General features: G+C 35.3%; 1 protein-coding gene across 2 annotated transcripts in view; it reads left to right on the top strand.

The window, feature by feature from the left end:
* The window catches only part of Reph (Regulator of eph expression), a 158,813-nt gene extending 133,507 nt beyond the window's left edge, over positions 1-25,306 (top strand). For both annotated transcript variants that reach the window (XM_081758753.1, XM_081758754.1), the window contains one exon: positions 21,927-25,306. In XM_081758753.1, the coding sequence (XP_081614879.1) occupies positions 21,927-22,001 (75 nt within the window). In that variant the 3' untranslated portion in view covers positions 22,002-25,306. The remainder of the gene's footprint in view (positions 1-21,926) is intronic.
* The last annotated feature ends 1,508 nt before the right edge of the window (positions 25,307-26,814 follow it).

Below are 26,814 nucleotides of genomic sequence, written 5' to 3'. Positions count from 1 at the left end.
CACTGGCTATTGACGCGCCCAGTCGCGTTGAATATTCCGAACCCTCGGTTAGTGTGTCCTCACTCAGTGTTGGAAACGTTGGTACAGCCCAATCATGTGCACCGGTCCATTTGACCCATTATTTAAACTGTATGTCTTACCTAATATTTAAAACTGAATTGAAACTGCAACCCTTAAACACACAGTGAGACTGACAACATGAGAAAACAATCCTGAAGCTAGTATTTCTCTTCAGCATCACCCCTTCCCACTCAACTTTGTGCTTCAAAACTCGTCATAAGTAAGATTTTTATATTTTTCTTTAGTAACTTTTGGTAACCGACAGAACAGTTTTCACGTTCCTATGATAGTGTACGAGAATGAGATCATCCATTGAATATAGCTATTAAATTCTTGTGAAAATTTTAAACACTGTCTCGTACGGCCCTCGACGCCAGTAGAAGTCCTGTGATTGGCCCACCATGTGTTCCAATTTGCACATGCCTGGTATAGTCTATCCAAAGGATAGTAATTGCCCCAATCGGCCGGCGTTAACGCTGTGTTTTTATCGTGCGTGCAGTCCAGGCCTAACGAATCACAAATAAAGACCAGGTACTGTATTGTTAGTGGTATCTCACACATCTTACGTGTTAGAAACTACAGAAATTGACATTATTTTGATAACTATCTGTGTCAGTTAGGCTAAAAGAAATTTTGATGTGATACCCATTTTCAATGAGGACCACAGTAATGTGAGTATTATGTATCTAGATCCAGAGATTTCTCCTAAGTATACTTCATGATTTACATCCAGTGGCGTATTTAGGGGGGCTTCTGGGCTTAAGCCCCCCCCCCCGAAATCTTACTTACTATAGTAAAGTATATGAAATATCTTGCAGAATTTTCACATTTTCAGGCAATGCCCCTCCGAAAGTTAGCAAAGTCCCCGAAACAAAATTGTAAATTCGCCACTGTTTACATCACTTCTTTCTCTTCTAGCTCTAAATTTTTCGCGATGTCTTTTTCTGGACACCAGCTTACGTCTTCACAAAACTAGCCATCGATCTACATATCCTTTTATTATCAAGTGTAAAAGTTGACCAAACTATAGTGTGTACCTTTCGGTAGAAAATGTATTCAAGATCTGATACTTTTGTCAATAGTAACAGAAGAAAATTTGGGTTAGTTCAGTACCCATGACATAATCAATCACTACAATCAGTGGCGTATTTAAGGGAGGGCTTCCGGGCTTAACCTCCCCCACCGAAATTTTATTTACTAAAGTAAATAAAATATCTTGCAGAATTTACACATTTCCAGAACTAAAGTTAGCAAAGCCTCCCCCCGAAACAAAATTGTAATTACGCCACTGACTACAGTTATCCATAATTATTATGAGCTCGATTGTAGTATTAGGGGTATTTTTTATTCCATTAAAAAAAAATTATACTCGTCGTGACTTATTAGCACAGTAGAATCAGGAAGTAAGGCATTTGTATCCGTCTAAACCATTTATGGCAGTGTTTGATTTTGACAAGGCAAAAAAAAAAAGTTCAGATAAAAAGCATACAACGGTAGTTTTTCGAACAATGAAAGCGAAATTTTGGCAAATGCCAATACACCCATAAGCTCTTGAGACTTCTTAATGACACGAAAATATACATGTCTTATATAATTTTATTATATTTATGTATATATCAGATCAGTAAGTATGTTGGTTTACAAAATTACGTGGTATCATTTTTACAGGCGTGCTTCTATGTTGACTTTTTGCAAAAAAAAAAAAAAAAATCATATGGTAGTGTTATAATAATAGTAATATAACAGTACGATAAGAACAGATATTCACATATTGAAATTTTTTGCTGGAAAATCATGGAAAAACACCTTGTTCTCTGTGGTTGTATGTAGATTCAGGCAAAACTTTAATAATGTCATGGTTGTCTATCCCCTAATCATTATCGTAATTTTTAGTAGAAAAAGAAAGGAAATAAAAAAAAATGACCACAAATTGACCAGAAAGGAAGTGGAAATGTAAAACTAACTCGTCCCATTAGGAAACTTCTGAAAACAATGATATTTAGCACGGCTAAGTAATAATCACTTTTCATTACGGAAACACAGGGACAATTTACAAAAAAATAAAAAAAATATCAGTTTCTGAGAATTTTTATAACAGTCTATAAATAAAACACAGCTCTTATGACCATCCATATTGTTTCTTTTAGGTACCTACTTTTCGTTGGTCTGGAAGAAAACATCTGTCAGTTCTCTCATTTTTATACCATGTAACACAAACGTTCGTTTTCCAAATAGCCCCAGATTTTCCAGGTAACACCAGTTTACGGTATACCTTAAATTTGTGCTCATGGCATAAATAATAATAAAATGATAACGCGTAAGAATTGATGAAGAGGTGGTTGTGAACAGCTAAGTTTCGAGATGCATATGATGCAACTCGAGCATCAAAACTAGCTTCCAACAAAAACAAAAACAGAGATCAATACCTGAACGCTAGATGGAAATATCTATAGCGATTCGCTTTTGTCGGATGTTACAGTGAAATACACAAACATACCCAAGTTGACATAACCCTAAAATAGAAAGTGATTAGGTGGAAAACTTAGGCACATTGCAGCACTAACGTCTACTTATTGAAGAGCCAAGTGATTATGATCCTAAATAGTATAGCTTCCTTCCGGTGTTTGCGCTATAAACGGTTAACTTCTTTTTGTTCTTAAGCATAAAATAGGTGACACAAGAACCAACAGAAACAATTAACTAACTCCTAGAGACTTTTCTCTAGCTGATCAATCTCTGAACAGAACAGAAGTTGGTTTTGCGGCTCAGCACACTTCATCCCTAAAGAGGATTTGCTCGCGGATGAGTATCGATCTCGGTACCTTGTGGACACTGGTCGACTCTGCTTCCCCTCTCCGCGTCCCTCGCATTATGCCTAGGAGCTCTGTTAAAGCAGATATTTCCATTTGAAATCCGATATCAAGCACGAAACGCAAATATGGAAAACAGAAATGTGAGGTGGATTAATCTGGTAATTTGAACCATTGTTTTTAATTGGATATCTGATATTCAGTATATTACGTTCTGCCACATTTTTCTTTTTTTGTTTTAAATAAATATTTGTTAATGTATGACGTTATACTAAACTTTAGAATTAAATAACGAATTTATATATATTTACTACTCGTGATAATCACTAGTTGAACGAGAAATGTGAGCATATGTATAAAATGCAAAATGGATGGAAAAATTTGAAAACCGATTCCCCTCTGTACTAGCGTTTCTTTCGTAGCAGGAAATTTGAAAATGTACATATATCAAGTTTTGATTAAAAACAGATTAAACTTACATTGTTTACTGGGAACTAGAAGGACGGAACCCCAGGTGTCACCCAGATTCATAGGGTAACCATTGACTATGTTGAATACTTGGCGCCATCTTTGTGGTTCCTAGCCCATTTGATTTATATGGGAAATTATGTGAAAGAACTGGAATCTTATATTAGTGATATGATTTTACTAATTTTTTTCAGGTCTAATTAAATATTTCTTTCTTTTTTTCAAATTTCAATTTGCTTTATAAACACATTAAATATTATTTACATTTGATTATTAAAACTATACTGGAACGAAGATTTGAACGAAGGGGTCTGTGTCAAATATAAAAGTAGGAAGGGAGAATATAACACAAGTAACTGTTTTCCATACCTAGGTAGTATTATTAGTGACAATATGAAGTGTGAACGTGAAATAAAACCAAGGATAGGAATGGCAAAAGAAGCCTTTTAGGGGAAAAATATTATTTCGTAGGATCTTGAACAAAGAGTTAGGAAAGTGCTTCGTATGGAGTATTGTGCTGTATGTGTCATAAACATGGACATTACGTAAAAATGACGAGAAACGACTGAAAGGTTCTGAAATGTGGGTGTGAAGAAGAATGGAGAGAGCTGGGTCGAGCTGAAAACAAATGAGGGTGTTAGAAATGGTGGGGAAGAAAAGAACAATTGTAGATATTAAGAGAAGAAAGAGAAACTGGTTGGGACATTGGCTAAGAAGGAATTGTATCTTGACGGACGTTCTAGAGTATGATGGCAGGAAAGCGAGGGAGGGGCGAAGGAGGCTACAATTAATTGACGATATCAAAACGAGAAAAATCGTACGTGAAGACGAAGAGGTTAGCGGAAGACCGTGGAGCTTGGAAGCTTCTCAGGTGCAGCAAGTGACCTGCCAATAATGGCAGAATACCTATGATGATGGTTAAAATTTTATAAAAGAGGCATTCAAATAAAATTTTCCGTATAAATAAGTGAACAAAGAAAATTAAAGAAGACATAGTTTTCAGCATCGCTTATCCTTACCTGCTACTTAGTTGGATCCATTTCAGGATTAGAAACATATTTTTTTATACTGAAGGTGCAGCTAAAATATCACTGAGATAATTGTCAAAATCAGTGTAATTTGGCTGCAGCTGAACAGGAGATAAAATCCATATTGATTCTCAAAACCCCATTGACATTGGTTTTTCATATGGTGTTTTTTGCAAGTGTATACCACTTAGATTCCAAATTAAGCTTCTGTTGATTGTTTGTACTTGGCGATTTATCCGTGTGTGATTTGGATTCATTTCGGTAAACAGTATTACCGTGCTTTACCTTTTTCAAGACACTGAAAGAAAAATGGTCCAAATCAGAGGAAAGCATGAATATTGGGAAATGACTTAAGAGGTCGAAAACGTAGCGAAATGTCCTGTATATGTTTCGTAACTTCTGCACGCAGAATGTTGAATGGAATAGTATACAAGATTGGCTGAATGATATAATCTATGTTTCGAGCTCTTCTTCATACAATGCTTCAGTACCGGCGGGAGCTCATGTGGTTCGGATTCCACGTTGATCAGTAGGTTCACGTCTCATATAGCCTCGCTGCTGAACGGGACGTAAAACTCAGTCAACTCAACTCAATGCTTCAGCATGAACTGTTGTATTGTTCTTACTGATTGTCATCATTTAAGATACATAATCACCGGACAGAGGGTGGGCCTACATAAAACTACGAAACTCGAAAGCTAGCAAGTTTCCTGTCGCAGCCCCTTAACAAGAAGCAGGAAGTCGAGACTGATTTTGTTGGTATGACTGGTTCTCTTATCTCCATGATATCATCTTGCTCTACGTTAGAAATTAACATGGCTGTGGCATAAGTAGTGAAAAATTTTAGAAACGTAAACAAGAGAATTTTAAATATTCTGATTATAAACTAGCTAACTCAATGCCCTATAGAACATGGAGGTTCAATGCTGTACTCACAAAAGCTCTCCATTGATTTTTATTCTTATCCAACTGGATCCAGTTTCTTTGTGTTCCTACTTCTGCGAGATCCACATTATTATTGTCCTCACATCTGCGCCTAGGTCTTCCTAATGGTAGTTTTCTAATTGACTTTTAGGTAAGACTTTGAAATCGTTCCCACTTTCTCCCATTACAGGAAAAGTGAAAGGACATTTAAAAATGATGTAAAAGGTGGGAAAACGTTAAATGCGGGAACACAAAAGCGGGGTAACTGTATTTCGATTTAAAAAAAAAAAAAAAGAAAGAAAGAAAAATCTTATAAATTACCCAGTATACTTTGCAATAGCGAAGACATTGCGTCTTTTATGGCAGTAAGCTCAAACATTAAGATGCATAACTGATTTTAGAACAGCGAAGCACAGGCTTCAAATATTTGGTAGAACTTTCGCGCATCGACGGTGTGGAGCAATTGCGTATTAAGTAGTTATTGAGTAGCCATTTTGAGGGGATGAGTTGTGTAATATATATATCAGGGATGCAAATAATCATTCGCCCGGGGCGAGTGGTTCATCGATGCAGGCAAGTATTTAATAGCATACCGAAGGTAAGAAAATGATCTCTGTTGTGAAATGTGGGCTAGTAAAATGTTATTCCTTATTTGTATCCGATATATAATATAGGAGACCGGGGTCTTCACGGACACTGAAGACTTGATTAAAAATAACTCTTTCGTTTTTAGAGACAAAATTAAGATTTGTTGTGTTCACTAAAGAAAACTTGGAGTTTTTCCTGTTTGCTAAGGTGCAGAGAAAAGTCAAAATTAACATTTTTCAACAAATCAGTGAGATGTTCTAAAAATGTACCTATGTTCGGGATTGCCCCATTGGTCTGGGTAATCCCGAACATACTGTTTAAACTTTCCTTTACGAAAGAAGCGAAATGCATTATAATACATTAAAATTATACCGTAATTGAGTATTTCAATTTTTATTAAGAATTATAATTACATGTATAACTCAATGAGAAACATAACCAGACCTTCTCATCTTTGAAATTATTACAAATGAAAGCTAATAGCTAATAAGCTAAACAAAATACACTCTTATGAAACCTATTCAGAAATAACGGTGCATTAAGTAAAATATTCGTTGGTGAAACAATTATTTGGGATTGTAGAAATCACTGATATAAGCATTAATGTTTTGCTTACAAGGCTCTTTATTAGTTCTTTATTAGTTCAATATTCAAATGCGGTTAATAGGCTGAACAAAATTGGCTAACTGCTAATGGACGCTACTAGGCTAAATATGTAAAACACTCGGTGAATCACATACAGAAAAAAATGCACCCTATGATGATCAGATATCTAAAATAGGGTTGTTGACTATAGAATAATAAAGTAGGCTACTAATGGCCTAAAATAATAAATATAGCAAACTTTTCTAATTAATAAAGATAATAACGCTTATTACCATGACATGATCTATTTTCCAAACCAATTTCATTAACTTATTACTTTTCAATAAAAAATAAATTTTTGATAATTTTTATTTCACGACGTGGGGCAATCCCGAACACTCCGGGATAATGGCAAACATTCTGTCTGACATTTCCCCATGAGACACTATTTTATTATTAAAATTGAAACTAATTAATGACTGCATACAGGCTAGTAAGATTTCAAAGAACTAATGCACAGATATTGGGGAATATATAGCCTTATCTGTAGGAATATAGATAAGAGAAAACTTACCTTGCCAGGTTGCTGAATCAACGTTATATAGTAGCGCGATTTAGTCATAAAAAACTGCATTTAGTGAAAGAATTATGAATCTTGGCACACTTGAGAGTAAGGCATGGGAAACATTTTAAGATATGGAGGCATTCGAAGTTGATTCTTGTTTGACCGCCATTTTGGAAATCAACATGGAGTCCACGCGAAGGCACAGACTTTTACGTAAATAATAGTATCTCCTCACAGAACTACCCTAGAAACCTCCTTCTTGCGTCAAATTAAAGATAATGAACGAGTTAAGAATTTAAACTTAGTACATGTTGTTTGTACGGCCACCATATTTAATCCTTTGGAGTTCCAGTACCTATTTTTAGGTACTAAAGTAGTGTTTTCATTGTTCGATTAAAAAAGAACCAATAAAGCTTTTTACTTCAGTTCTTTTTTGCTTTTTCAAGTCTTAGAGGCATTGTAGAACACGTTACATATGGTTTCACGCCTTTCTGCGTCGAGACATGGGAGGTGATGATGTCAACTTTTTTTTTTTTTAAAGTTAATTTTTGGCGGGCTTACTTTTGCACCTAAAAGATTGAAATTTTGCACATTCAGTCCACCGAGTACTTTTTATGAGATTTTTCAGATCTCTGCGTTAACACGGGGGGGGTCCAGAGGGGCAAAACGTTTTTAAAGAGAGATTTTTTAAAACCAAAAAAGCACTTTTTTTCGCGATTTTCACGCCTTAGATACATGATGGAGACATGCGAATGGTACCGTTTGAAAGTCAGTTCTATTCTGAAGAGAATGATGTACGAACCATGATCCTAGGATAAATAGGGATGACTCAGGATATATATATATATATATTTTTTTACCTGAGATCAGGGTCTTTTGCTGTAATCTGGGACATTGTAGGGATTATTGATAAATATTTTTCCTGCCCTTACTATTCAAGATAGAAGCTTCAAATTTTGTACACACTTTCAGTACACCTCTCACTATTTTTCAGGTCTCTGCCTTAACTTATGGGGGTTCCAGAGGGGATCAAACATTGGAAAAAGAATTTCAGAGAAAAATCCCGATTTCTCTCAATTTCCCGCCTCAAAGACATGATAGGGAAATGTGAATGGTACCATTTGAAAGGTTGCTCTATTGTTAAAAATGATGCTGTAGCCACTTGACTGAAAGTCCATAATGTACCTTTTTAAAAAGCTGGAATTTAAAAGGGTTAAATATAGCGACTGTTATCAGTAAATGTTAGTTGTACTCGTTACTGAATATTGCTATAATGGCAAATAACTATGAAACTATCATATTTGTACATTCACTTAGAAGTAAACATGATAGAGCATAATCTAACCTTTCCAACGATGTCAGTATCTTTGCTGTATCTTCAAAATAAAGGGAGCTAGTCGACTTTATGTATTACAGGTGTTGTGCTTTGGATCTTCAATTTCACACCAAAGTGTAATTATGTTCTCAAGAAAATACGATAAATACTTCTTTCTCGAGTTAAAGTAAAGAAAATGAATTTCCCAAAAATATCAGACTAGCAGAATACATTTGCTCGTTTAGTCGCATGCTACACTGATTTGTCTACAGTTACAATGAACGGTGTACAACTCTCATATTAGTAGAAAACTATTTTGAAATATTATTAGAAATTGTATTTTTTGAGACTTTCCTTTTTTTAAAAAAAAAAAAAAGTGAATAACAGAAGTTTCAAAGCGTCAAGTCACTTTAGGAGCAAGCTCCTGAATAATTTTTGCACATAAGCGTACACAACAGTTCTTTCTTTTTGCACTTGCAAGCATTTTGCTGGCATCCTTTGTTGCCACTACACTCAATCAGTTCTCTTACTGCCTTACAAATTTTCGGTTGAGTTGACCATTTTGGTGTTGGTTTTCCATTTAGCAAAATCCATCCCCAATCTTATAGTGCTGGAGTATTAATGATGTTCACTGTGACTTGTCCCAATATGTGATCACTTTGGTAAAGTGCCCTTAAAATATGCTGCTTCAAAGCATCAGCTGTTGGTGGAATGTTGAACATCGTTCTGTTGAAGGAAGTAAATAGTTGCTTTCGAGCCTCGTTTACAGTTAAGTCACTCGTCTGAGCATAGCAAAGCAAGGTATATCGTTGGAGTAGATCAAATACATTGTCTGTAATTGTATCTTCAAGAAACGACAGAAACTCAAATGCTTCCAATACTTCAGGAAATTAATTCCATCGCTTCCACATGGTTGCTTCTCCACGCCCGGAAATAAACGAAACACTGTCGCATCCACCGAAAGCGTGGAAACCGCGAAGTGCAACTGACTTTCGTTCTTCAAGTTGTTCAGCAATAACATGGACATAGAAGAATCTGGCATGTTTTCCACTATCAAACTTTATGAACAACCGTTTAAGACCTTGAAGTTTCAGCTCGAAATAGTACGATATTGCCAAAACCACAACATCGGTGCCAACTGTTCTGATACATATGTCATGTTTAACATGAAGTACAGCATCCTGAACGTGCAAGATAATGCGGGTATCGGCTTCTTCGTGGTTGCAAACTTCAAGAGAACTTTCGCGAAGACAAGAGCGATGTGTTGTAACTCCTGAACCATGAGTATACAACTACTTCAGTATCTGAAAAGAATCCCGAAGTTACTATTTCTTCTCCTAGGAACGGAAATAGTCCAGATTTATTTTCGGAATTTTTAAGGAAGTTTTGCCAGTTCTTTGGCAATGATCCATTTGGCCATACCTGAAATCTCTGTCCACTACCTCGAGATTCCCTAGTAGGAGATTTAATACTAAATATGTTATAAGTGTCCCATATAATGTCCACTTGTTGCACATTATACTTGTTAGCGTCTTGTTTGATGTGTTCTTGAAATAATATTGAGGAGTACTCAAGGAACGTACTTGTAGCTGTTGGCTTAAGAATGTGAACAAGGGCTGCCCCATCGTACGTAATTGCATCAAACAAGAGAAGTGACATCCTTTAACGTAGTGGTAGAAAGGTGTGGTATAATGGATTCCTCCTGGTCATTTTCACTTTGTGTTAGAGCAGTCTCCTACTATTGCATCGTTCATAGTATATTGTTCTCCTCTACCAAAGCGCCTAAGCAACTGAGCTTTATCACTAGTTCTCATAATCCCATTGTGAGAAATGGAGGGTGGAATTGGTTGGTTTTCAAAGGCAAAGAAGTTGTCGATATTCAGTTCTCTGTTCAGACATATTACAAACAGCTTAGAAAAAAGATATATGTCGTATTTTAGTGCCTTTATAAGCATATTACTGGATCGAGCCTTTCTAGCTAATCCAAACATCTTGAAGTTATTCTTAGATATTGGTGAGTATATTGAGACTCGTTGATTCAAAATTCTATCTTCTAAGTATGATTTGTATTGATTCTTCCCTGTTTCTTTTGCACTATAACGCCGGTTTCCAGGAAAATAATTCGTTTCCTTCAAGAAATGGATTTCCAAGCTCGTCCAACACCTCACGAAGCACTTTCACCTTTGCGCGAAATCTCTTCTGAAAAGACTGTTTCTTCATGATGCATATACTCTGTTTCTGTGTGCAATCCCGACTGACCTTCCTCGAAGTCTTGAATCATAGATGAAATTACGGGCCCAGCAAGCATACATCTACGAAGGGCGGAAGGGCTATTCAAAAGGGAGGAAGGGCTAACAATTAATAATACGAAAATATTCATTTTAATGAGTATAAGAAAGTAATCATCGTAACTTCTTGAACATAATTACACATTGATGTGAAAATTGACGATCTCAAAGCACAACGCCCTGTAATACATAAAATCCAGTAGCTTTCTTCATTTTGAAGATAGAGCAAAGACACCGACATCGTTGGAGAGGCTAGATTATGCGCTATCATGTTTACCTCTATTTCAGCGTTTCCCAACCGGTGTGCCGCGGCACACTGGTGTGCCGCGAATGGACCGCTAGTGTGCCGCGAGGAAATCGAAACAAAACTATTAATTCTATGGCAACCAAATTGCAAGACATAGGAAAAATGTATATTTTTGAATTTGACATTACTATGAATTTCTACCATGGAAAAAAAATTACTGTAATTTTAATATATTACTCTACATCTATTACTGTGTATCAGACAGTATTTCGGCTCGTACACATTTCCACGGTTAGCTGCTATATTACGTTTCAATTGAGTCATACTAACACCGAGAAATGGAAGCACTTGTACGGTACGCGTCAAGTGAACGTTCGTAGAACACTCATTCGCACGTGAATGACAGAACAACACTTTGTTCAACAGCTGTGTTTTGACTTCGACGTATCACAAGCTGTGTGACTGCAATAATATGCACTGGTTTTGGTTAAAACAGCAAAGTTAAAAGTAAGACATCTGTTTGTTCGTTCGTTATTTAGTGATCTTCGTTCTTAGTGAAAGGTTGGATACAGTTTTCGAAAAAGAAAGCGTATTTTTAGAAATCTGAGTCCTATATTTCATTGCAATTGTTTTCTATTTTAAAATTAGAATGGAAAATAAGCATAATGAATTAGCATGGGGGGAAAACCAGTGATCGAGCTTTCATCTCTGTGAGAAGGAGATCAGTTATCACAAAAAATACCATGGTATTTTATATTTAATAATAATAATAATAATGATAATGATAATAAATAATCTATGAGTGTGCCGCGAGAATTCAAGTTACACCCGTAGTGTGCCGCAAGTTGAAAAAGGTTGGGAAACGCTGCTCTATTTAAATGTACAAATCTGATAGTTTTAAAGTTATTTACCATTATAACAATATTCAGTAACGATTACAACTAAAATTTAATGATAGCAGTCGCTATATTTAAATATAGTTTCTGTACAAATAATATGTACGAAGTTTAAATTCTTAACTCGTTCATTATCTTTAATTTGACACAAGAAGGATGTTTCAAGGGTAGTTCTGTGAGGAGATATTATTAAAATTCTGTGCCTTCGCATGGACGCCATATTGATTTCCAAGATGGCGGCCAAACAAGAACGAATTTCAGATGTCTCCATATCTTAAAATGTTTCCCATGCCTTACTCTGCAAGTGTACCAAGTTTCATAATTCTTTCACTAAATGCAGTTTTCCTTTGATTTTTTCGGGTTAAGCCGCTCTACTAATAAGTGAATCGACTAAAACAACAAAAACATCTTCCTGGCAATCCACCCAACTGACTCTCACCAAATTTATGCTACTTTTCCAAGTCTCCATTAGCATGCAGCAAAATAGTCTTGTTTTCTAACAAGCTTCCTTGTGCCTTCGGCATTACCCTAGTGTTCCCGAATACCCCGGTTTCCCCCCCCTCTCTATCTATCAATCTATCTAATATATATATATATATATATATATATATATATATATATATATATATATATATATAATTTTTCCATTACTTTAATACTATTGAACAGTATGTAAGTGAAAACAAGTGTGTCTCGTTTCACATTGTAAAAGTACTCTGTAGACTTCTAAATTATGCGAATTCAGTACTGAATCGGAAGCAGTTAATTCAGAACTTACGATTGCAAGAGGTAAGTTCAGGTGAAAACTGACGCTGAATCTATATCAGTTTCTCGCTTTCTTACAATTATTACTATATGGAAGTCAATATTGAACTAGTTTTTACTGGTTCGTGTGTCAATAAAATACGGATTGAAATATATCCTATTCTTCTGATATCAAAAGTCACTTTGATATTCGTTGCGCGAAAACTAACATGAGACAGCAAACATAAGCATAGATTTCTACAATTTCTGGTTGCAGTAGAGCAGTGGTTCCTAACCTGGGAGACAGGAGGAGCAAGCAAGGGAAGGCAAGCTACTGATGGAAATAAAACTAAATTCATAATTGCAAATATTACGAATATTGTAACAAAGGCGTTAAATTAAATGCCGTACAAATACAAAATAACTATGAACTGGGGTTTCATTATGAATAAAGCTAGTAAAAAAAAAAAAAAAAAAAAAAAAAAAAAACTACGAAGATATGTAGAATTCTTGCTGCAATATAAATTGGTGGGTTTCTTATTAGCATTAGTACAGGGTGTCTATCGGTTACGAAAGTCACGAAAAGGTCACGAAATCAGGAAACGGTCATGAAAGTCACGAAATTTAGCTTTTGGGTCACGATTTTTTAAATCTGTACAAATGTAAGTACAGATTAAAAAAAAAATGATCTATTTAACGTCAAAATTCACCACCAAAAATGTCTTTAGTCGGCTTTAGACGCAACCAAATCGCAGGCAAAATACGTTTGTATCGCATAGATGAAAATTCGGCCTAATTCGCACCCAAATTCGCTCTTGAAAATGTTAGATTTTATGATTTGGTAAAGAAAAGGTCACGAAATTTCATTTTGAAATTTTAATATACACCCTGGAGTATTATTGTTAAAGATTTGAGAATTCAATGCTTCAAGAGGTGGACAGACAAAAAGCGCTTATGACCAACGATCTGAAAGATGGGCGTGATGTACTGAGTGTTAAACGAAGAGGGACGCCAGGTAAACAATTCTGGGAATCACTACAGAAGTGGAATAAGGACGAAGACTGAATCCACAGAAGAAACTGCTTCACTTCATAATCTTTTTTTGCAATTTGACGGTCAGTATTGAAACAGGATTTTTTTTATTTTTTTTTTTTACCATTTTCGATTTGAATAGAGGAATAATGGTCAAGATGAAACTCATCAGTATTATTGCTGAATCCATTTAAAAAAAAAAATCTCACTTTCTGAAACAATAAAGTAAGCAGTAATACATTTCTCTATTTCCGGTTTTAGAAGAAAGATTCCAGTAGAGATGGAATCATCCATTCTTGGGGTGCCGAATTGACTAAAAGAAACTTAATTTCTCGCTATCTCTTGCAGATATTGCTCCCCCCCCTCTCTCTCTCTCACGCACACACATATATACATAACTCTTTTCTCCACCGTAATTTATTTACTGGATTTTTCTGTACTCTAAAATTTAATTTGAAATTTGAACGTAATAATCGTAATGAATCATAAAACAACCAGTCGGATTAATCAGATTCAGAGGTAAGAATCCAAGGTATCCTAAAAACCTATATACCCCCGATATCGCTGATCCTAATGCCCAGTAAAATGTTAGTCAATAGTTGTATTATCGACATTTTGGACTGATGTTTGGCATAACTCTCTATGGCTGCCGCCTTCCGCCGCTGGGCACTTGTTTCTCTTGCATATCATTGGCTATATTCCACTTGGTAAGAACTTCACGGATGAATATTATTCTAAGTCTTGGAACCAGCTACGAGGGGAGAAAAGACTGCTTATTGAAAAGAGTAACATCACTACGACTGGGACGATAATCTTTGAGCTAATAGGTTGTAGTTCTCAGAACGAAATCAGTAAGAAATAATTTGGTCACATTCGCCTTATTGACCATACTTAGCTCCATCATCCACCTCTTCCCTAAGCTAAAAATAAATTTGGAGAAAGTCCATTAATGTCGTAAACCAATTTTCAGGTGTTAAATAAATGTTTTCTTCCTTCATTCAAGAAAAAAAAATGTTGGAACTCATTAATAAAGTTTTAAAAAAGTGTTCGATGAAGTAAAGGATGGAGCTTGAATTAGAGGTAGTACGTGACGAAAATATAAACAAAATGGGGAAATATTTTTTTCTTTACTCTCGTTGCGTATTATCCAGCATCTTTGTTGGAGTCAGCCTCCAAATCTGTGATGGAAATGTACACCCACGTTCGTAGGATTCTGTCAAGGGACATCATCAGACGTGTCTATCATGTATTCTTGTAGATTTTTATGATGGAGTGTTTCGTGAGGTAACTTGGTAACAGAAGATATGGTTATTTAGTTTCTTGTGCATTATAAACAGGACAGATCAATAGATCAGACAAGAAGCAGAATGTGTGTGTGTGTGTGTGTATGTGTGTGTGTGTGTTCGTTTGTCTGTCTGTTTGCCTGTGCAGACTTAGTGTTTCATAACATAGTTTTATTAATAAAATAACTGAAAAAAAAACTGAGAAAATAGTAGCATTATGAAACAATACACAGTGTCGTAATGTATAAAAGTTTGTCTTGACTGACTGATCAACGCCCAGATCAAACCTCCTAAGTTAGAAACTTGAAATTTTGATAATCCTTAGAATTCTGACGTAAGGTACCAGTAACGAACAATTGTTGGAAATTTGAATAGCAGAGGGGTGTAGGGGTGGTAGTTTATAGTAAAATGCTCATATCTGAAGGGTAGAGATATGAAATTTGGTATATAAACTTTCCATTTAAAATAGTAACTTGTTTAACGGTTTTTTAATATTTCTAGAAGAAGTTAAGAAAAAAATGGTATTATAATTATCATATGCCAGTATCTTGAAATATTTCAAGGTTAGATATATTTGGAAATATGAAGCTTGAATATAAACTTAAAGGAAGTAGACGTATACCACAGGAGCGTCATTTCAAATTTGTCTTGGGAAGGGGGGCCAGACCCATTGATATTACTACAATTTCGCGTTTTTTTGCTGATATACTACTATTCTATTGATAAAATCTAGATAAATCTCAAACTCAGCCCCCCCCCCCCTAAATGACGCCCATGATATACCACAAAGTTTCCGAAAATTCCACTCAACTAAAGAAAAGAGGAAATTTGTATAATTTTCCCTAAATTTATAAAAGCACTTCGAGGCTGTAATTAAGAAAAAAACTGGTGAACTATTTGAAATGAATTTTTGAACAGTCATCACTTAAGCTGACATGGGTTTTTATCATTTCACTTTGATTGAAATGCGTATTAAAAGGGAGAAAGGGGTTTAAATTTTTCGCAAAAGTCATAAATGTATTCTTACCGTGCGAAGACCCGAGGAAAAGCCTGAAATTAGGCATGAGGCCGTAGACAGAGCAAATGCGGAACTCTGGGGGCGAAATCCCCAGTTAGCCGAAGGCTAGTCTATTTATAACTTGTTTCCAGAAATCAGGATATTTATTGGGAAATAGTTCAGATATGTTTGGCTTAAGCTAATTATCGTGACTGATATAATTTACATGCTAATTGGATCAAAGAGTGCTTATAGTATTTTTGCACTGATCGCAAATCTCTCTTCATAATTTCGAAAGGCAAGGTTTTGTGGTACATTAGAACATTACAAAATGGCGGTTAAATTATAGTATGTAAGCTTAGCAAACTAATGAAAATTTGTATTTCATAGCTGTGCTTGAGTTCAGCAGTAATCTGCAATCATTTGTTTGCATTTTTCTTGGTACCTTTTTTAAATTTTCGGTATACTTCTTTTGTATAAGTTCTTTAGGGGGAGGGGAAAAAAAGTCAAATGCTAATTCAAAAAGTAAATATTAGTTATTACATCCAGGAGTTCCTTTTTATATATATAAAGTTGACTGACTATTTTGCGACAGTTCTCTGCTTTGCTAATCTCCCAAGAGCTTACTTACCAGTTTCTTAAAGCATCTCTGTACGGCTACCTCAGGTAAATTGACATCCCTTAGAATTATTCATGAGTTCCTGGGCTTGTCGCTCAGATCTTCCTTCGTATTTTTTCCCCCATCATGTAGGAAATTCAGTTTCTTATTTAGTAATAGTTGATTATTGTTCCATCATCGATTTGAAGACCAATCCAAATAAGCGAATACCTGTTCCAGAATTTTTCTTTAAAAAGGGGGAGGAAAGGGACAAAACTTTTTCTCAATATATAAAAATTACAGGGAAGTTATTCTCTTGCCATCACGGAAAAACTGGTAAAGGTTTTGAAAATTTGAACTTAACACTAGGCTTGTTTTATGTTTCATTAAAATTCTTGAGGTCCCTCGTGACTATGCGGATAGCGTACGTACCTTTGGCCTGGAAGACCCAGGTTCGAATTCCACATTAAGCTGTAGACCCACATCTCATATAGCTTCGCTGCTGAAAGAAACGCTAAACTTAATCCAAGTCTAAAATCATTAAAGTGTGTATCTTAAGGGGGGAAGAAGAATCAAAATTGTACGCCGAAAATAGAGCATCTCGCTAACCTGTCATCGTAGGAAGATTGTACTCGGCATATAAACTAATTAAAATCGTGCGAATCCGTCTTGTAAGGGTTAGGAGGAGGCAATTTGTAAAGCTTCTGAAATTCCTATTTTGTATTCCTAAAATGGCTAACACAGTAATGCTTCGAACTGTTCTAAGTGATTTTTTGACCATAGTTAACGATTGAAATACGTATCATAAGAAAGGGGCTTTAATTTTTCACAAAGGATATAAATTCTATGAACATATTCTTCCAGGCCGAAGAACAGAGATTTCAGCTAGTTGTTAATTTGCGTTACTGTTTCTGATATTATTTCATACATTGTCTTCATCAGACACATTACTTAGTGTGCCTAGAGCTCCTTCGTGGCTAAGCGGTTAGCATACGTGCCTTTGGCGTGGGAGTCCCTGGTTCAATTCCCGGTGGGAGCTCATGTGGTTCCGATTCCACGTTAATCAGTAGGTCCACGTCTCATATAGCCTCGCTGCTAAACGGGACGTTACTCAAAATCAATCAATTAATTAATGTGCCTAATGAAGGCAGTGATGTATTGCCGAGAACTTTTAACTCAGATTATCAGTAAGTACAGTATTTGCTTCGATCTGGATTGATTGTTCTGATGATCAGCTAGCCCTTTGAAGTATTTGAACTTAGTTTCTTATCCCTCCCCCTCCCCTGGTCTAGTGGTTGGTACGTGTGCCCTTGGTACACGTAGTCCCAGGTTCGATTCTCTGTGGGAGAGCACAAAAATTCTAATCTCATACAGTCATTAATTGTCTGTCGCTTTTATTCTATAGGGCATAATCGTGGACATTATATATACACACACAAAAAATCCAGTTTCGTAACGTTGTAGGTAAGGATGACCTAGTGTCAGCACTAATCCTTGGAATGTGAGACTGATGAATATAAACCCCCGAAGAGACAAATGTCGCGTTGAAACTAAATCATTTTTAATATCTAAATTTGTATCTTACCCTACTTTACTGTACAAGATTTCATCGTAGTTTGACTCTCGATAGCAGATGAGCTTATGAGAGATTCTGCCATGATGTAAGGAAGTGTTTTAACGTAGAGAAATTACGTATTTCGCATGCAGGGTGAGTCTTACTGTAGGCCAGAAATATGTCTTTGATGACAAAAAAGAATCCAACGAATCGGCAATGTGACGGACATCACTCATCGTAGCGAAATCGATATTACCAAACATGAAATTAAATGTTACCATGTTTTGATCGAAACTCTACCACTTCTTTACCCAATGCTTAGATTGGGGTTGATTTTTATAAATAATGAACAACACTGGTGGCATTTCAAGCATAAACAATGTTCAGGATTTGTTCAGAAAATTCACAAATTTTCGCTCTTATCTTTTAAGGGAATGTTTACGTGAGGTTAACTCAATTTTTCTGACAAGGAATGGTCACGCAGTGGCTCCGCTGAGATCCGAACGAGACAATTGTGTTTGCATTTGATATGTTATAACTAGAAGAATCCGAGTTATACGTGCCACCGGGCGGAATATCGTGAGTAACAACATATTTTGTAATGTAAGAACTACAAAAAAATACGTGGCAGAATAATTTGAACCAAGTCATTTCGGGAACGGTTGGGTAAGTGGAAAACTTGGCCAACACGTATCCCATCATTTTCAACGACAAACTTTATGGGGTAAAAAAAAAAAAACTTTGTCCCAGAGTCCCCCGCAGGGTTCCAGACGGGGTCCAACTCAAAATTTACAAATGGCAAGGGGGGTTAAGTGGCACATCATTTGAAAGCTGTTGTAAAATGAAAGAAAGTGCAGCAAGTCTCGACTCTCTACAACAATCCTGTGCAAAATGGCGACGGGTCAAAGTGTAAACAAAAGCCATGGTCATCTCTATAAATCAGAACCAGTGAGACAAATGGTAAAACAGGAAAGGGAGTGTGGCATTATTTTCAAAGTACAACTATTAAAATGAAAACGTCTTATCCCAGGTGGTGTCCAACTAAAAAGTTCCAAATGGCAAGAGAGAGTACATCGTTTGAAAGCTCTTGAAAGTGAAAGATGGAGCACGTCTCGACTTTCTACGACAACCCTGTCCAAAATTGCGGAGGGTCAAAATGTAAACAGAAGCTTAATTGAAAATCTATGGCCACCTTGAATCCAAGATGGCCGCTTAAAACGTAAATCGAAAGGATAAGCACACCAAAAGTTGAAACTAGGAAAACCAAATTTGGCATTAATGTTGATTAGTAGGTGGCGAAAATACGCGTAATGTTCAAAAACGCCATATCTTGAGTTGAAAATGGCGCACTATGTATCGAACGCAAGTCCAGCTCACACGAGTGGTGTTGGAGAAGCGAATCCAATATGTCTGCCAGCGTGAAAAATGAGTTTGTATATAAATATATTATTTCTTGGAATACTGTGACCAAACCAACCAAGTTTGACGCAGCTCGAAGTAGTGAAATGACTTACACATGGTTTGGTATTGCATCTTGCAAATGAATGTTTTTTCTATATTTGGTGTTTCTTGAAATATTGCGATCAAACCAACGAATGACATACAAATGTAACCATCACGAATACGTTACAATAGAGCCACCAACCTACTGGTGCAGCAAGTCCTTTATGCATGAACTACGTATGATAAAATTAGAAGAATACCCGAGGGTATTCAACTTTTGTTTAGCAGTATGAGTAGGAAGACAGAGTTCATCGCATATTCGTTATATTCAAGTAAATGATGTCGAGAGAACCGCGACGAACGTGCATTGAGAACAAAACATAGACATTATATGTGTTGTTACCAAATGAAATAATAATTGAAGTGAATCGAAATTGAATTGTTCTTTAGTTTTCCTATTGTTTCTAAATACATAATAGAGAAAAATAGAGATTTAAATTTGTACTGTTATGAATGACATAGGTTTTAAGCGGCCATCAAGGTGGCCCTAGTTTTTCAATTAAGCTTTTGTTTACATTTTGACCCGCCGCAATTTTGGACAGGGTTGTCGTAGAAAATCGAGACGTGCTCCATCTTCTTTCACTTAACAAGAGCTTTCAAGCGATGTACTACTTCTCTTGCCATTTGAAACATTTTAGTTGGACCCCACCTGGGACTCAGTGGGGACTCTGGGATAACACGTTTTAACTTAAATTGTTGTACTTTGAAAATAATGTCACACTCCCTATCCTATTTTCACATTTGTCCCACCGTTTCAGATTTATAGGAGTGACCATGGACTTTTCAATTAAGTTTTTGTTTACATTTTGACCCTCCGTCATTTTGCACAGGGTTGTCGTAGAGACTCGAGACTAGCTGCATTTTCTTTCATTTTACAACAGCTTTCAAACGATGTGCTACTTAACCCCCCCCCTTGCTATTTAAAAAAAAATTGAGTTGGACCCCGTCTGGGACCTTACAAGGACCCTGGGGCAAGCTTTCTTTATCCGAAAATGTGTCCTTGAAAATGATGGGACACGTATTGTGCGAGTTTTCCATTTACCCAACCGTTTTCGAACAAATGACTCGGTTCAACCTATTCTGCCAGCTTTGTAGCTTTTATATTACAAAATATGTTGTAACTCACGACATTCCGCCCGATAGCACGTATAACTTTGGGATTCGTTTAGTTATATCAAATGCAAACACAATTGTCTCGGTCAGATCTCAGCGGAGCCACTGCGTGACTCTTCCTTGTGATATTTCCAAATACAAGGTTTTTGTGCAACAGTTAAAAACTAGGAAAAGGGAAAAAGACAAAAATCAGTTTTTTTCTGATACGAATAAAAGCAGCATATTGAGAACCTAATATTAAGTTTCGTTTCTCTGCAAATGCATCAATGTACTGCAAATGTTTTATGGTTGAGCTGCGAATTATAAGAACACGAGACTAATTACTGGTAGTTGATGTTTTGCAAAATTTACCTCCAATAATAATAATAATAATAATAGTGTATAAATTAGTAACAGTGGGAATAGAATTGGCAGTACTTGAATAGTTAATAGCTTGTATGTTGTTCCTTACTAGGTAGAGAAGCTTCTCGTTTCTCTTAAAATGAAAAAATGTCGGTTCAGTAATTCCCACAAGATAATCATAAGAAAGGGTTGAACGTTGGGTATGGGTCATGTACACTCGAAATGAACATATACTATCTGTACTGTGTTCTCATTTCTTCAGCCATTTATTTACGGTACAGGAATTTCAGAGTAAACACAACACACTGAGTAAGGCTATGTGATTATTTATATATATATTATTATTATTATTATTATAATTATTATTATTATCCCTTGACAATATAGAAACAAGATCTAATAAATAGTTCTAAAAATTTTAGGCGGAAGGTATTCGCTGTCAGATTTCCTGTTAGCATGGAAATGGAAATATTTTATATAGTTATAATCACAATATACGTATGAGTAATAAATTATTCTCTTGAAATTGTTTTATTATTGGAGAGAGGAACTGAAGAATTGCAAGTGTGTATATATATATATATATATATATATATATATATATATATATATATATATATATATATATATATATATATATATATATATATATATATATATATTGTATTAGACCATAATAATTAAATAAAATGACCAGGGAAAAAGTTTAATTTTTCGCGCTTTGTTACTAATGCCATATCCGTAAGCACGTGGTGCTCTTACTTGAAAATAATGTGCTAATACTTTGAAACAAATTATAAGGCAGAAAGCATAGTATGCGTTCATGTGCAGTCGCCATTTGGTAAGGGTTAAAGAAATATGACAGCATATCTTTCCCTGAATCTTTCAAATATTGAAATTAAAAAGTGGATGTATTTAATACATGCATATTTACGAAAATCATTATTCACTAAGTCACTAATTCTTTGTTTCTATTTCTTCACAGTTAAGATCCCGATCGGTGACAGCATGGCGACATAGCACCCATCATGGAGAAGAGTTGTCCGTGTTCTGTTGGTGAGGTCTGGACTGAACTTCTGTGATGTATGAAAGGATGTGTGACGTGTGAGTGCAGCTGGCAACACTCAGGGCTAGTGCAATGAAGGTGCAAGTGTTATTGTAGCGGAGAAATTTAAATATAAATAAATATATAAATATATATATATTATATAGACAAAACATCTGCCTCACTGCTGCCGATTATTGACTGTGAACATTTATTGAACAAATATATAAATAAATAAATGATCTAAAAAATAAATACTTAGGAGAATTAAAAGAACAATTTTTAAATTGGAGTGCGGGTACATGGTGGAAGCGGTGTCACTGATGCGCATCGTGTTCTAAGTTACAGTTAACTAAATTCAATTCGTCAGATAGCTTAACTTGTTATTTTCATTTTAGTGGCTGTATGTTACATGTATACTGTGTGTAGCTTGTGAATATTAATTTTGACTGTTCTTACTAAGTTAATAGTATGTTTCCATGATATAAAAAAAAAGGTGACACCTGCTGCTATGGACGGAATGAAAATGGCTCACGGCTGGATATTTTCCATAAGCTATCTTATGATTTTAGTGCTAGGTTTCAGAATATCTAGTTAAATAACAAACTGAATTGTAATAACAATCCTGAAACGTTATTTGATTCTGTGCAGACTTATTCATAGATGTAAAATATTGGCAATTTGCAGCCTGGTGCTATCCCAGTATACTTACTGTGTATTTTTTTTTTTTTTTCTATTTGATCCTTTATATAAGTTTCGCTGTTGTGACAGTAGACATTGTATTTCTGTTGATATAACAGTTTCTAATTGGTTTTGTCAAAAACTGTGTAATTGCTTTAAGATTTCGTTTGTGGACTGATAGTTTTAAGATATTTATGTTCGGCTACTGTTGGCATTCTTCAGTATATGATCTCAATGATCATTTTTTTTTTCAAGTGGAATACTAAAGATACATATATATAGTGATACATATATATGTATATCTTTGTATATGATGATTTGATTTCAATTGCCTTAAAGGGCGTTGTTTCCTCTTTTAATTGGTACGTAATAGAATCTCGTAGTGTATGGCATGCACAAAAAATTATTTGTAAGTATATAAAAATTATAGAGCAAAGTCTGTTTAGTGGCATGCCAGTGTCATCATTAAAGCGATGTTGTCAAATTGTAGTAGTGTTGCCCAGCGTGTATGCATCCATCCTTAAAGTACAAAGCTGGTCATACAGTCAGTCTACCTCATGTAACTCCAAAAATGGCGGATCTATAACGTCGATATTAATATTGCACCGCATCTCTGAGCTGTAGCTAGTTTATTGGGTGTTTTCTAAGAAAAAAATGATATATATATATAAATATATATATATAAAGAAAGAAGAAAATATAACGCAGAGTGAGTCACAGTTTTCTTCTTAAGTGCTAATTTCACATGAAGTGGGCACCTGAGTGTACAAAATGCTTTTCTTTTAACGAAAAACTGTAGCTTTGTCCCGAGAACTTTGACTCATTCTAAGTCCAGCATGAGCTAAACATGTACCTGCTTTATGGTGAAGAATGCATTGACTGGCAAGGTCAAGTACAAGCTACTGTTCTTTCAATTATTGTTAGCTGTAGGTTCCCCCTTCCCCATTAGACCCCAAGTAAGAGGGTTCTTTTTATATATATCTATATATCTATATAATTTTCGTTTCGTTTTCGTCTTGGCCTGTTTAGTCCAGGCAGTTTAACGATGCCGTGAAAGAATTCAGATCGTTTGACATGTACTCTATATATACACCATACATGCTCCACACATCTTGGGAGAGAAAAAGGAGATAGTTGCGTTTGCCTTAATGGAAATTCCTCTCTTTACTATTTGAATAGTTTACAATGACCACTCGGTGCATCATAATGCCTCTGAATTGCTTGTCAGTACTTAAAAAAAAAGGTCATTTTATACCAAAAACTCTATAGCAGATCATAGCAAACATTAAAATATAAAACTATGTTCCTCAGGAGTAACAATAAATTTTTGTGATGCTGTTATAAATGTAACTAAATGCACAAATCCGCACGAAATTTTAATACATCGTAGAGGTAAGTATTATTCCCACGGATCACAAACTGTACCTAAAGGGTCTGATTTGCTTTGTTTTTAGATGGAAAAAATAAACAAACAGCTTCTCTACAAAACAGCAGTGTTACAATAAACGCTTCTGTTACTAAGTTCCACGTTACTTTTCCAATAACTTTGCAACTGCAGGTTCGTCATGATTGGCGACGTACTGTTTAACTTGCCATGTTTGAGCTGATCTGATGTCACTTCAGAAAGATTTCAATAATAATATGGAAGTTAAAAAATCTCTCTCATAAACATATACACCGTAATACACTGTAAAAGAATTTTCACATACATATGTATAAACAAGAACTTTTTTTTTTCTAAATGACGCTACTTCCAGTAGAATAGGGCCCTCTGTAAAGATTATTTTGTGATTTCGTATAGGAAAAAAGAATGCCTTGAGAGAATAATCTTAAAGCATTGTCTGTACTGGAGTAAAGGATGATACTGAAGTCGAAGACAAATATTGAATGTGGAGTAAGTGTGTAGTGGATGTATGATATTAAATGTGCAATGCATAAATGGGAAATTCTGAACCTTTATGTATGTATCTAATGTGCAAAGAGACCTAGAAAAGTTTTATTAATGATGTTTTGAATCTGGATAGGAAGTGTAAATATCTATATATATAATGTGCATCTAGATTGAATGAATGGCCGAGAGTTGATGAGTATTGAGAAATGACAAAGCAAGTATTATTATTACACCCCTTTATAAAGGTTCCAAGTGTCATACTGTACTAATCGCATTCAAGCCAATTCTGGTACTGTGCAGTAGTAGAAGAAATCGGTACTTTCATCTCTTAACGAATTCGATGACAAACCAGGATTTTCTCTGGGATATGTAACCAGTGATTCTTGGTACCATGGTGCTTTAAACGTAAACAGATTATAAGAATATGAAAGTAGGAGAAAAAAAGACGTTTTTACTTTTAATTTAAACCCATCATATCCAAGTCATTGGTAAGTATGGGGTGCGTACGGCTCTTTAAGATATATTCTAGTTGTTTGTATTTTTAATCGAAGAAGTAACATCGTTGAAATGTCTTGGAAAGAGAGAAAGCAAGCCAGTCACACTGGTTATTCTGTTTAAAAATATTCTATTAATTTTTTTTCAGTTGTGTAATATTCAGTTAAGAACAGATGTTGACACTAACTAATGTAAAATACAATTGTGAAAAAGTAATATAAAAAAAAAATACAACAATACTTTACATAACTGATTGAAGTGTTCACTGAATTATTTGCCTCATATTTTACTGCCTTCTTACACCTAAACACACAGGTACACTGACTGTCACACACATTCACTAACATTTTCAGAGGTAGTGGATGGCTTTTCAGGTATCACAGTAAATTGTTGGAATATTTAGTGCAATTTCTTAAACCAGAAGGTATAGTACAAAATGAAGCAGATGTGGTGCTGGTGGTGTACAGTTTCATGTGTCTTCTGCTCTTGCCTATTTTTCATTTACCATAATCTTTTTTTTTAAAGGTTGATACAAATTAGCAGGTTTGTTTTCATCTCATTACGTTATTCGACAAAAAATTAAAATCCATTAAACAAGATATTTATGGATAAGTCGAGTAATTTCGTCACTTCCATTTATAAGGAGAGTGCAAGGTCACAAAACTGCATTATTGGTTGAAAATAGTGTGGGCTAGATTACGCCGCTATACGATTTGCGTTTATTTCCATACAGTTCCGTACCTTCGACCATTTGTTCTTTTAAATAAATATATTGCTTTGCAAGTATAGACAAGAATCTTAAAATTCCATCTTTGAGTATAGTAATTTATAGGTAAACACAAGAACATTAAAAGTGTATTTGTAATTTACTTCAGAAAACAATGTCGGAAGGACGTCTTGCTTGACCCTCTATTTTAATGTCACCGTAACAAATGTCTACATGTACAGTCTTGTTAAAAAAAATATCACCCATCTCTTTGAAAAGCCCTACACTTACTTATAGCAGGAATTGGAAATGTGAATTTTCTTTGGCCAATTCAGTTCTTTATTTAGAGACGAATTATTAGTCTTTCTTATATACGATCACTAGAATATAGCCTTCTAAAACAAGGTGGGTGGCCAATATTTTTGAACATGACTGTACATTTTTCTACAACTGTAGGATTGTTTGCAGGAATTCGCTTTACCATTTAAGAGTAGAAAGTCTCATAATTACGTTTTACAGACCTGTATGACTAGGAAACAGTACTATCATCATAGCTACTTCATAAGAAATGAAGAAAGAAAAATCTGTATTACCGGTATATGAGCTTCATTTTCATAGTGGATAAATCTCTCTTCGAAATGTCTTGTTGTGCACTTTTCAACAGTTTTTTTACATTTCCGTTATTTTTCCTCCTATAGTAGTTACAGATTTTAAAGCGTTGAAAGACATCAGTCAATAGTCTCATCAATATTTCAGCGAACTATATATGCGAAACATTAAAAACGAGCTATTCGGTATATAACAGATGACTGATTTTTAAAAATGCATCGGAAAAAAAAATCTCTTGCTTTAACCGTTGAAAAGACGTTTCGTTTTCGGGATTTCTCTAGCCATACGATAGGCAAAAATGTTTTCTACACAGTCTACATGTTACCAGAGCTCCATAACATACTTTAAAACAACAATAATACTAAATCAGAGATTGCCCGGTACTGCATTCATTGCTGAAATTCCAGTGACGTATCAGTGCGTCTCTCAATTTGTTACTTCGATAG

The sequence above is a fragment of the Thermobia domestica genome, chromosome 5 (genome assembly GCF_964235325.1).
Source record: "Thermobia domestica chromosome 5, izTheDome1.hap1.1, whole genome shotgun sequence".
NCBI classification, from domain to species: Eukaryota; Metazoa; Arthropoda; class Insecta; order Zygentoma; family Lepismatidae; genus Thermobia; species Thermobia domestica.
This window is presented reverse-complemented; position numbering and strand designations above follow the sequence as displayed.